Source organism: Squalius cephalus, assembly GCF_949319135.1.
Source record: "Squalius cephalus genome assembly, chromosome: 2".
NCBI classification, from domain to species: Eukaryota; Metazoa; Chordata; class Actinopteri; order Cypriniformes; family Leuciscidae; genus Squalius; species Squalius cephalus.
In genome coordinates, this window is record NC_137123.1 from 42,169,276 (window position 1) to 42,183,087 (window position 13,812).

At 38.3% G+C, this 13,812-nt stretch overlaps 1 protein-coding gene across 9 annotated transcripts in view; it reads right to left on the reverse strand.

The window, feature by feature from the left end:
- The window catches only part of psip1a (PC4 and SFRS1 interacting protein 1a), a 415,986-nt gene that overhangs the window by 258,595 nt on the left and 143,579 nt on the right, over nucleotides 1-13,812 (reverse strand). For all 9 annotated transcript variants that reach the window (XM_079863315.1, XM_079863316.1, XM_079863313.1 and 6 more), the window contains one exon: nucleotides 9,563-9,701. In XM_079863315.1, coding sequence (XP_079719441.1) covers nucleotides 9,563-9,701 — 139 coding nt within the window. The remainder of the gene's footprint in view (nucleotides 1-9,562; nucleotides 9,702-13,812) is intronic.

A 13,812-nucleotide genomic window follows, 5' to 3' on the forward strand; every position in this document is an offset into this window, starting at 1 on the left:
CCTTGAGGCCTTTTTTGTTCGGCTTGACCCAAGGATTCCAATGATATAAGACACTTGAGTCTGTGACAAACGGTTAATGAGATTTAAGCAAAAATATGATTTTTTTTTGTTTTTTGCACTGTAGCGCCACCTATGGGCCAATCGGGGTCATATTTTGATAACCTCTCCTCGATTTTTGTACTACCATCTGGCAAAGTTTCAAGTCTCTAGCACTTACGGTTTGGGCTGCACGATGCGTTTTACGGCAGAAGAAAAATAATAATAATAATTAAAGCTGCAAGCAGCATTTATCGGGGTTCAAGCTATTAAGGCCTTTAAGGGGTTTTAAGCACAAAAGCATCAAAAGTTATCAGGTTTTATTTAGCATGTAACCACTGACATAATAGATGGAAAAGACCATTTACAGCCAATACAGGCAATGTACCATAGGAAATATATGGTTTTAAAGCTTTTTAACAGTTATAGCGCCACCTATTGTCCGATCTCCATAAAATTTGGAATGCTTGTTAATGATGTTATGTCACATATGCTCACCGATTTTTGTGAAGTTCTGAGTTTTCATTTAGGATTTATAGGATTTTTAATGTATTTTGCCACGCCCATTTTATAAATGACCCTATTAGAGCCATCCAAATGCAAAATTTCAACTTTTTTTTGATAGTTTTTGATCTAGAGAGTCCAGAGAATTGTCCTAGACTGGTCTGGTTCCGATCGGGCGAAAAACCTAGGACTAGTTCGCAAAAGTAGGTTTTTAACATGTTTGCGAATATTTAATGAACGGTTTGATTGACAGCAATGGTTCTTGAGGCAAAGTTGTTCAGGATGAGGAGATCTATCAAATGATATGCATATTGTGTGGATATTTGTAACACCACGTGATTACAGAGCCTTAAAACTCGTTAGCACCAACTAGTGGCCGATTTCTTTCAAAATTCTTACAGACCTCTAGGGCCTTGAGTCGAACATGCCCATCGAGTTTCGTTCCGATCGGCCTCCGTTAACCTTGTCTAATAGGTGCTCAAATTTCATTGGCCGATGGCGGCCATGTTTTTTGAGATACGCCAATGTCCTCATACACATACATGGCACCTTGGACCAAGACACTGCATACCAATTTTCAAGTCAATCGGACTAACGGTCAGGTGGTTATAGCCTGTTTTATGTTTTTTTCATGTTATAGTGCCACCATGTGGTCAATCGCCGCGGTTTTTTTACTGTGACCTCAGATTGACCTCTTACACATGTGTACCAAGTTTGGTGAAGATACCTCATTTACTTCTGGAGTTATAGCCATTTTAGTAAAATAGGCTACGCCCACAACGTACCTTTTGGCGGCCCTTAGCGTCCGTGAATCGAAATTTCAACTTTTTTTCGATAGTTTTTGATATTCAGACTCTAGAGAACATTCAACTCTAGAAAAGGTCATGCGTAATCCTGCTGCTCCCTCTAGTGGACAGTGGTATTACAGCTTCCATCTTACAGTTGAAGTGATTGAATGAATTAATGAATAGGAATTTGGTTTTTCACTTATATCTCGGGAACCAGAAGGCGAAAAATTCTGAAACTCAGAGCATAGATAGTGCTTGAGGAGCCCTGTTGAATGAGACCATCAAGGTGTTTTTGGGCGATTGGGGCCGGGAGTTATGACTGTTCAAATGCAAATCTTTTGGGGCTTTTATCTCTGGAATGCCTAGGGCAAATTACACCACATTTGAATCAAAGCTAGCCAAGGACGGGCCCTTTCCAACGAGCTCTCACACAAGGTTCGGGGTGGTCTGGGTTGGGAGTTACGGCCGTTCAAAATCGGGGGTCCCACGGACTAGCGATCCGCGGGGGGCGCGCTCCCGAGGCCCGCGACGACACGTTTCGATCAAGAGCCTGGAGAGGACCTTACCATCAAAATTTGAGCGCTCAACGACTTTCCGTTTTCGAGTTATGAATGAATTTGTATTCGGGGGCGTGGCTTAAATGTAGTTTTACTTTCTGTTTGTGACTCAGCTGTCATAGTAATATTCCAATAGATCAATTTTGACAAAATGTGATTGTAAATGTTAAAATAATGATTTTATAAAGTCTAAATATGAATTATATAACAATATTAGGGAGTAGTATGATGAAATGACAGCAGGGGGCAGTACAATACCACTTATTGGCTTAATATGCCATGTTATATATTTTTTACCTTTTTAACTGTTATAGAGGCAAATTTTGTCCGATCTGTCTGAAATTTTTCATGCTTCTTAAGAGTCACATGTTCTGACTTGTTTTTATTAAAGAGATATAGGCTCTTTTAATGCACCTTAGACACTACACATAACATACAAAAAAAAAAAAAAAATTTATATATATATATATATATATATATATATATATATATATAGGAGAATAGTATAGAAAATAGGGAATGAAGAGATGTGGGGGGAGGGTTATCTTATATTATCTTATTATATTATCTTCTATTATTATTTTACTATCTAAAAATTTATTTATCTATAGAGAGGGCTGACAATGGTAATTGTTATATAGGAGAAAATATAGAAATAAAAAACAAAAATTGACTAATACAATGTTGGCAGTATGATGGTAGTGAGGAGTGATGGTAATGAAGATGGTAATAAATAATAAATGGTTACTTTGCTTATGCATATACACACACTCACACACACACACACACACACACACACACCCACACACACACACCTATACATTTAAACACTTTTATTCCAATTCTGGAATTCAGGAATTACTATATTGTTCGTTACTGCACTATTTTGGTCTGTATGTCTGTCTATAATAAAAATAAATAAATAAATAAAAAATTTAAAAAAAGAGTGAAAAAAAAAAAAAAAAAAAAAAAAAAAAGAGATATAGGCTTTTGGAGACACTTGGTCAAGGCTACATATTGAAGTGACACTATTATAGCCATCCAAATGAAGAAGTTATACTTTTTCTGATAATTATTGATCTAGAGAGTCCAGAGAATTGCACTGCACTGGTTTTGAACATTATTATATGAACATTATATGATTATAGATGGAAAAGACCATTTACAGCCAATACAGGCCATTTAACATAGGAAATATATGGTTTTCAAAGCTTTTTGACAAATATAGCGCCACCTATGGTCCGATCTCCATGAAATTTTGCACGCTTGTTTAGAATGTTATGGCACATATGCTTACCAATTTACATGAAGTTCTGAGTTTTCATTTAGGATTTATAGGCTTTTTAGTGTATTTATGCTCACCAATTTACATGAAGTTCTGAGTTTTCATTTAGGATTTATAGGCTTTTTAGTGTATTTTGCCACGCCCCTTTTCTTTATGACCCAATTATAGCAATGCGAAAAATGCAAAAGTTCAACTTTTTTTTGATAATTATTGATCTAGAGTGTCCAGAGAATTGTCCTAGACTGGTCTGGTTCCGATCGGGCGAAAAACCTAGGACTAGTTCGCAAAAGTAGGTTTTTGACATATTGGCGAATAATTAATGAACGGTTTGATTGACAGCAATGGTTCTTGAGGAAAAGTTGTTCTCCATGAGGAGATCTATCAAATTATATGCATATTGTGTGGATATTTGTAACACCACGTGATTACAGAGCCATAAAACTCGTTAGCGCCAACTTGTGGCCGATTTCTTTCAAAATTCTTACGGACCTTTAGGGCCATGAGTCGAACATACCCATCGAGTTTTGTTCCGATCGGCCTCCGTTAACCTTGTCTAATAGGTGCTCAAACTTCATTGGCCAATGGCGGCCATGTTTTTTTAAATACTCCAATGTCCTCATAGACATACATGGCACCTTGGACCAAGACACTGCATACCAATTTTCAAGTCAATCGGACTAACGGTCAGATGGTTAAAGCCTGTTTTATATTTTTTTCATGTTATAGCGCCACCATGTGGCCAATCACCGCGATTTTTTTACTGTGACCTTAGATTGACCTCTTACACATGTATACCAAGTTTGGTGAAGATATCTAATTTACTTCTTGAGTTATACCCATTTTAGTAAAATAGGCCCTTCCCACAATGTACGTTTTGGCACCCCTTAGCGACCGTGAATCGAAATTTCAACTTTTTTTCGATAATTATTGATGATCAGACTCCAAAGAACATTTCTGCACTGGTTTGGTTCCGATCGGGCGAAAAACCACGGACTAGTTCGCAAAAGTAGGTTTTTGACAAAATTCAAAATGGCGGAAAATTTGCCCAGGCGGAAATGAAATCGGAGATAAAACGTTTTGTCCGTCTTGAGCCAATGATTACAGTGATATAAGACACTTGAGTCTACGACAAACCGTCTAGGAGTTATTAGCAATTTCATACTTTTGCTTACTATAGCGCCACCTATTGGCCAATCTGGGTCATAATTTGATAACTTCTCCTCGATTTTTGTACTACCATCTGGCAAAGTTTCAAGGCTCCAGCACTTACGGTTTGGGCTGCACGATGCGTTTTACGGCAGAAGAAACATAATAAAAATTAAAGCTGCAAGCAGCATTTATCGGGGTTCAAGCATTTAAGGCCTTTAAGCACATAAGTATTTAAGACATTAAGTTTTATTTAGAAAGCTTTTAACCACTGAAATAATAGATGGAAAAGTCCATTTACAGCCAATACAGGCAATTTACCATAGGAAATATATGGTTTTCAAACCTTTTTAACAGTTATAGCGCCACCTATGGTCCGATCAACATGAAATTTGGCATGCTTGTTTAGAATATTATGGCACATATGCTCACCAATTTTCGTGAAGTTCTGAGTTTTCGTTTAGGATTTATAAGCTTTTGAGTGCATTTTGCCACGCCCATTTTCTTTATGACCCAATTATAGCCATACGAAAAATTCAAAAGTTCAACTTTTTTTCGATAATTATTGATCAGGAGAGTCCAGAGAATTGTCCTAGACTGGTCTGGTTCCAATCGGGCGAAAAACCAGGGACTAGTTCGCAAAAGTAGGTTTTTAACATATTCGCAAATAATTAATGAACGATTTGATTGACAGCAATGGTTCTTGAGGCAATGTTGTTCAGCATGAGCAGATCTATCAAATGATATGCATTGTGTGACAATAAGTGTAACACCACGTGATTACAGAGCCGTAAAACTCGTTAGCGCCAACTAGTGGCCGATTTCTTTCAAAATTCTTACAGACCTCTAGGGCTATGAGTTGAACATGCCCATCGAGTTTCGTTCCGATCGGCCTCCGTTAACCTTGTCTAATAGGTGCTCAAACTTCATTGGCCGATGGCGGCCATGTTTTTTGAGATACACCAATGTCCTCATAGACATACATGACACCTTGGGCCAAGACACTGCATACCAATTTTCAAGTCAATCGGACTAACGGTCAGGTGGTTAAAGCCTGTTTTATGTTTTTGTCATGTTATAGCGCCACCATGTGGCCAATCGCCGCGATTTTTTTACTGTGACCTCAGATTGACCTCTTACACATGTGTACCGAGGTTGGTGAAGATACCTCATTTACTTCTGGAGTTATAGCCATTTTAGTAAAATAGGCCCCTCCCACAACGTACGTTTTGGCGCCCCTTAGCGTCCGTGAATCGAAATTTCAACTTTTTTTCGATAATTATTGATATTCAGACTCCAGAGAACATTTCTGTACTGGTTTGGTTCCGATCGGGCGAAAAACCTAGGACTAGTTCGCAAAAGTAGGTTTTTGGCAAAATTCAAAATGGCGGAAAATCTATCATGGCGGAAATGAAATCGGAGATATACGTTTTGTTCGTCAGGAGTTCTGAGCAGTTTCGCGCTTTTGGTCGCTGTAGCGCCACCTATGGGCCGATTTGGCTAAGTCCGTGTATCTGAGTAGCGAGCAATACTACTACCATTTGACCAAGTATCACGTCTCTAGGCCTTACGGTTTTGGCTGCACGATGCGTTTTAGGGAAGAATAATAATAATAATAAAAATCAGGGCAATTACAATAGGGTTTCAGCACTTCGTGCTTGAACCCCTAATCAGGACAATTACAATAGAGTTTCAGCACTTCGTGCTTGAAACCCTAATTAAAGCTGCAAGCAGAATTTGTCGGGGTTCAAGCAGTTAAGGCCTTTAAGCACAAAAGCATCAAAAGTGATTAAGTTTTATTTAGCAAGCATGTAACCACTGACATAATAGATGGAAAACACCATTTAGAGCCAATACAGGCAATGTACCATAGGAAATGTATGGTTTTAAAGTTTTTTAACAGTTATAACGCCACCTATGGTCCGATCTCCATAAAATTTGGCATGCTTGTTAATGACGTTATGTCACATAGGCTCACCAATTTTTGTGAAGTTCTGAGTTTTCATTTAGGATTAATAGGCTTTTTAGTGTATTTTGCCTTTAGTTTATTGAAAACGGTTTGACGAATCAATTTGAATTCCATAACTTTTTGTCAGCTGTCCCTGAAGATGATCTGGTTCAATTTTCGTGCAAATCGGACAAACCGTCTAGGACGAGTTCGAAAAAGTAGGTTTTTCAAAAAATTCAAAATGGCGGCCATATTTTTATGATGGAAAATGAAGTCATAGGGTGCAATCGAATCGGCATGAGCTCAGGAATCAGAGGAAATAATAATTTTGTTGATTGGCCTTACGGTTCAAAAGTTATTAGCAAAATAAAAGTGAAACTTTGGACAGGTGGTGATCTGGTTCAATTTTCGTGCAAATCGGACAAACCGTCTAGGACGAGTTCGAAAAAGTAGGTTTTTCAAAAAATTCAAAATGGCGGCCATATTTTTATGATGGAAAATGAAGTCATAGGGTGCAATCGAATCGGCATGAGCTCAGGAATCAGAGGAAATAATAATTTTGTTGATTGGCCTTACGGTTCAAAAGTTATTAGCAAAATAAAAGTGAAACTTTGGACAGGTGATGGCGCTAGAGGGATTGGTTTTAGGACACCAAATTTGCTATGGTGACAGTTCAGACTGTCCTCTATCAGTGTGCCAAATTTCATAACTTTCCCGCAATCAGTTCTATGGGCTGCCATAGACTCCCAGTCGGAAGAAAAAAAAGCAGAATAATAAATATAGCTGCAAGCAGCCATTACCGGGGCCAAGCAGAATAAGACGACAAGACATGCCAACATGTCTGAAAGTGTCAGACCAACTGCAACAATGAGCAATTAAAGACATTTAAAGAAGATTTTAGGCAAAAAGCCTGAAAAATCATAGAAACAATAATTAAAAATATGATTTAATGGATTATCACTTTCGACCAATAGGTGGCGCAGTTACAAAACTGATGTGATGTGGTCAGAGTGAAGTGACAATGACACATACAAAGTTTGGTGTCAATATGTCAAGGCATTGCAGAGATAAAGCCTGAATAGTGTTTTTAGCATCATGCCTCAAATTTGCTGCTGCGCTATACGAAAACGGTTTCGTCTATCGACACGAAATCCATAACTTTTAGTCGGCACAGTCTGGAGATGATACGATTTCGATTTTGGTGAAAATCGGACAAACGTCTAGGAGGAGTTCGAAAAAGTAGGTTTTGACTGAAAATCAAGATGGCGGACAGGAAGTTCGGCCAAATAAGGAAAACTTGGTATCTATGTTCTCGGCTTGACCCAAGGAATCTATTAAGACCAGTGACATTTCAATAGCTAGATTTATTCAAAAGTTATTATCCTTTTTGGACATTGTGTTATAACTTTTGACCACTAGGTGGCACTGTCTCGAAATATTTTGGGTACCTTCAGGGGATGGTACTGATGACACAATCTGAGTTTCGTAATGTTACACCAATGCATTTGTTTAGTATAGCATTTTATTTCACAAAACTGTATTGAAGTCAATGGGAATTTCATGTTTTGTTCTATTATAGCGCCACCAAGAGGCTCAGTCCCACAATTTTTTTTATGTGTCCTCAGAGTGAGCCCATACATATGTGTGTCAATTTTGGTGAAGATATCTCAATTCACTTCGGATTTATAGACATTTATATGAAAAAACACGTAAAAAATTACTGACATGTGACTTTGATTGGATTTTACAACCCCTTACTATCAATATTTTCGCATTTGGGCATTGGTGAATTGCTATCGACCTATGTTTCCAAACTTCTGACGGTGGTTTCGTCTCGATCGGACAAACGGTTTCGAAGATATAGCCAAATGTTTTTTAAGCGCTAAATCACAACACTACACAAACCGTAAGGCGAAATCTAGCATGTTTGGTATCGTAGGACTCGACAAAGTTTCAGGAGTTTAATGAGATGAGTCTCGTGAAAATAAGTCGAACACACCCAAAGTTATAAGCATTTGAAAAAAAAATTCACCACTAGGTGGCACTGTTTCGAAACTTCTCCCGCTTCTTCAGGACATTGTGCTGATGACCCATACCAAGTTTCGTAACAATCCGTTCATGCGTTCTTAAAATACAGCATTTTAGCAAAAAATTCAAAATGACCGACAGTCAAAATGGCCGATATGATAAAACTGGATATCAGTCGACTCGGCATGTTTCCCTGAATCTAACGAGACCAATTTTATGATTTTTGGACAAACTGTTCAGAAGTTATAATCAAAAATAGCCATTTTTCATATCTCCGGACCAGTAGGTGGCGCGTTGTCAGTCATAATTCTCCTTTGTTTGTTTCGGTTTTCTCAGGTCTTTGGGATGATTTGCCTCTAGCTTTTCGTTGTTTCTCCTCCTCCATATTTGTTCATCAATTACACGGTGTAAAGTTCAATTAAACAGGGGAGTATAACCGACTTGTCTGGGAGCTCGTGTTCTACACTGCCACTCGCCTCGACAGTTCCTCAAAACATTTTCACAAACATTTTTTATTATTAACAACTCAATAATCCATATTCACCTTTCAGATTTCTCTTCCAAAATGTTCATTCTGTTTAAAAATACAGCCTATAATATTCGACAGGCAATTTCAAATTCATTCATAAAAACGGATTTACAGAAATGGAGCAAGCAGTAAGCATTTGTAATGATTATCAGGGCCAGTATATATGGAAAAGCTGATAAAGACACAAAAGCTGTGTTTACATTTAAGTCTTCACTGTTATTTTTGTACAGGTAAGCAGCTTTCTCTACTATGTTGAACGAGATTATAATGTTATTTCCTCGATACTGACGTACAGATCAAACGTTACAACTGAAGTAGACATATTTCTCTCGGTTGTTTAGTTTCCTTAAGTTTATATCCCGGCGCTGTGCTGCAGTACTGGGGCTCAATATGTCATAGTCCAGGATTCCCCTGCCGTCGGGACGCTTAACGTAGCTTAATGGACTATGTAGGTTATACTATATAGGCTATAGGCAAGCAGATGGACTCAGAATATGAATGTAACGTGCAAAGTTTCACGTTAAGCGTTTCCCAGTGAAATCCTGGCAATATTTTTATATATTTAAAAACAAATATTTTTAAACAGAATGAACATTTTGGAAGTGAAATCTGAAAGGTGAATATGGATTATTGAATTTTTAATAATGAAAATGTGTGTGAAATGTTTTGAATTTAAATAATCACAGCTTAAATATACAACCATGTTGAATTTCAGCCCATAAAACGGCAAGACAACAGCACCTTATGTCCGTTAAGCTCCACTTTAGGGTTGTTTTCAATCTCCCATAAGCCTTCGTTGAAGCCCTTCCTTTTGTTTGGTTTGCCATATTTGTCTTTGTTAGTCAAATAGGGGAAGATGTCTTTGGGACCCAAGAATGCTCTGAAACATTAAACAGAAAGCACATAATACACAACTATGACATTTAAACAATAACTTAACTGCAGAATCTGGGGCCTCATGTATAAAACTTTACATAGATTTTATCCTAAAAGTGTGCACAAAAGCTAGATTGTGTGTATGCACCAGAGTTTTCAGATCTGTATAACCATGCATACTAGGGCTGTCACTTTTTATTCGATATTCGAAAATGCATTCGAACATGACATGAAATATCCGTAATCGAACTATAAATAAACTATCCGGTTTTTAAAGTGCCATGTGTAGCGCATTTTTTACAGTCTATGATTAGACCATTTGTTTTTTATTTTATTGTTTGCCATCTCATCCAGTAGCGGGCGCTCTAAACATTTTGTAGCATAGGCCCATGACCAAATCAAGCGAATAATAGCCAATAGCCACCCTGTTTTGAAAATGGAAGATAACGCACAGAACGGCCAGCCTGAGCGGACAATTATGACCCCAACTCATCTAAAAAGTAGTGAGTGTCTGGAAATATTTTGAGTTCTACACCGTAAATGGTAAAGTAACCGTTAAAGATAAGGTAGTTTGCCGAATTTGCCAAAAACGGTTTACTTACGCATCCTCAACATCCAAACTTCGCGCTCACCTGTCGAGTTACCATCCAAATGAGGCAGCGGAGTCAGAGACACAGCAGATGGCCAGGCGTCCAACATCGTATGACTGCATACTTTCCTGCACAACCGGTCGACACCTTTTTTTCCATGTAACGCTAGCCTAATTTTGTGATTGGCAATGCATAGTGCATAGTGGCACTTCATATAGATTAAGTTGATAACCTGCTGTTTCAAACATCAAGTCAAAAATTATTTTTCAGACAGGCTATGGCTTGAGTCCTGTTTAAGACTGTCAGACTGTTAATAAATTTGTGATTGAATCTCCGTTACGGTGGGGTTTTTTTTTTTGGGGGGGGGGGGGGTCGTAGATATTCAAATATATTCGAATACATTGCTTGATATTTGACACCCGTTCGAATTTGATTTTTCTCAAAAGTGACAGCCCTAATGCATACACCAGAAACTGTGCAAAATTCCGTTTATAAAACCCAGTCAGCAGAAGATTGTGCGTACATGCATCTACACCCAATCTCCTCCCCGAAATAACCATATATGGAGCTTACAATGCCTAGTTTTACCATGCATATTCTCATCTGCATATTTCCATATGCATATTCCCATCCATGTGATGCCATGTTTAATGGTACAAGACATTAGGAAAATATGAGATACAGTATATTTTTTAATGGAAACATGTAGGTCTTGTTTTTTGCAGTGTAAATACAATTGTCTGACTACGCATCACTGACAAAACATTGAAAAAAAAAACATGCAAATCTTAGTTTCCTTCAAATTCTATCCTTTAAATACAATTGTATTTTTCATTATGTTGGGAAGATCATAGAAGGAGTTATCACTAGGACACTGTCTGCCTGCACACGACATTAACAGCACACCTCTGTGCAGCAGAGGTTGTACATTATTGCCATCAGACCTTTTCAAACCAGCCAATAGACCGTTGCACTATCGAACAAAAGTGTGCATCATTGATCATTGTTCTCGCAAGAAATATTTTCTCAGATGTTCTGCAATTTTGTTTAAAGAGGAATTATCATGACCTAGCACTCTTCAGTGTCATTAACCCTCTGGGGTCGGCAAACGCGCTCTATTGGGTTGAGATCTGGTGACTGTGGGGGCCATTTTAGTACAGTGAACTCATTGTCATGTTCAAGAAACCAATTTGAAATGATTCGAGCTTTGTGACATGGTGCATTGTCCTGCTGGAAGTAGCCATCAGAGGATGGGTACATGGTGGTCATAAAGGGATGGACATGGTCAGAAACAATGCTCAGGTAGGCCGTGGCATTTAAACGATGCCCAATTGGCACTAAGGGGCCTAAAGTGTGCCAATAAAACATCCCCCACACCATTACACCAACACCAGCAGCCTGCACAGTGGTAACAAGGCATGATGGATCCATGTTCTCATTCTGTTTACGCCAAATTCTGACTCTACCATCTGAATGTCTCAACAGAAATCAAGACTCATCAGACCAGGCAACATTTTTCCAGTCTTCAACTGTCCAATTTTGGTGAGCTCGTGCAAATTGTAGCCTCTTTTTCCTATTTGTAGTGGAGATGAGTGGTACCCGGTGGGGTCTTCTGCTGTTGTAGCCCATCCGCCTCAAGGTTGTGCGTGTTGTGGCTTCACAAATGCTTTGCTGCATACCTCGGTTGTAACGAGTGGTTATTTCAGTCAAAGTTGCTCTTCTATCAGCTTGAATCAGTCGGCCCATTCTCATCTGACCTCTAGCATCAACAAGGCATTTTCGCCCACAGGACTGCCGCATACTGGATGTTTTTCCCTTTTCACACCATTCTTTGTAAACCCTAGAAATGGTTGTGCGTGAAAATCCCAGTAACTGAGCAGATTGTGAAATACTCAGACCGGCCCGTCTGGCACCAACAACCATGCCACGCTCAAAATTGCTTAAAATCACCTTTCTTTCCCATTCTGACATTCAGTTTGGAGTTCAGGAGATTGTCTTGACCAGGACCACACCCCTAAATGCATTGAAGCAACTGCCATGTGATTGGTTGATTAGATAATTGCATTAATGAGAAATTGAACAGGTGTTCCTAATAATCCTTTAGGTGAGTGTATATCTTTATAATCATTTAAGCGTGTACTTGTAAATTATCTAATTCAAAACGAAAACAAATATTCTCTGTTTATGTAATCTGTATGAAAAGAGAGAGATGTCAGTCATTCTCATTTCAGCTCATTATCTGCTAATGTGAACACGCCTACGGAGCGTGCGCATGCAAACATGTCAACGTCCTCATCAGCTGGATAAAACACAAAGTTTAATAAGAATCATGTACTTTACATTGCTACGCTGTGAGGAACAATACTATCGTAATAATAATCCTGGGAAATTTACCTCAGAAGTGCTGGTTTAGTTTCACTTCAAGGAGCAACGGATCCAGCTGATGATTGTGAATAGTAATGCCGGTTTCACACTGCACGCGTTAGCAGAGCGTAAGCAGCGCGTATTTTTTTCGGTGCCCATGTTAACAGATTAGAGCATTCACACCGCACGCAGAGGCGGCGCGGCAGGACCAGAGCAGGAGCAGCAGTGCCGCGATAGTTTCGGCGCCCAATCTATTTTTGCAGCGCCGCTTGCGCTGAATTAAAGTGACAATGCATTGATCATGGACAAAATACACTGCAGTTTTACCCAAAAAGTGCATTGATGATATCTATTGTGTTTTAAACAGTCAATCAAATGACCAACAGCAATTTAAAAAGAAAACAAATGTCCAAAAACAAACTTGTTGCCCGAACAATAAAAACAAAGATGAACCAAAAGTTATATAAACGAAATTATAAATAAAATAAGCTTCTTGACAAGTCTTTTCTCTTAAATGTATTTGAAAACGAAATAAAGCAATGCCAACTTACCCATTATAGAGTACTCTGTCTGTACACATGCCGCGGTTCAGCTGCTAGTGTGAAAGCAAAACGCGCGTGCCCTGATCCCGCTCACCATACGCACTGCTCCTGCGCTGCTTACGCTCTGCTAACGCGTGCAGTGTGAAACTTGCGTAGGTTCTTTATTCTTAAGTGCTTTGTTCTAATCGCGATAAGGAATAGTGTCTGTAAATCGCAAAAAGACTGTTTAAATATGAATCGCGTGTCTGTGTATGAATGAATGAACGGCACAGATGCGAGCTGTTGTTTACTTCTGGGTATGAGATGAGTAAAAAAAAAAAAAAAAGGTTTTATTGTAAAAAAAGACTACTGCCACATCAAATAAGCTTTTGTTCACCAATTTCTGCTCATATGTTAAATATATAGTATGGGATGTTTAGTCAAAAATAAAGTAGGTATTTTGAATTATCAACTAAGATGTTATTATAGTGTTTGTTCCAATATTCTAACTAATGAATCCTTAACTTTGAAATACGTATGATAAAATGTATACTTTTAACAAAGAAAGATTATACTTGAAATATTGTTAAAATTGTAATTGTTGTTGTAATTGTAACCTTTTTAATAAAATAGCAAAAAA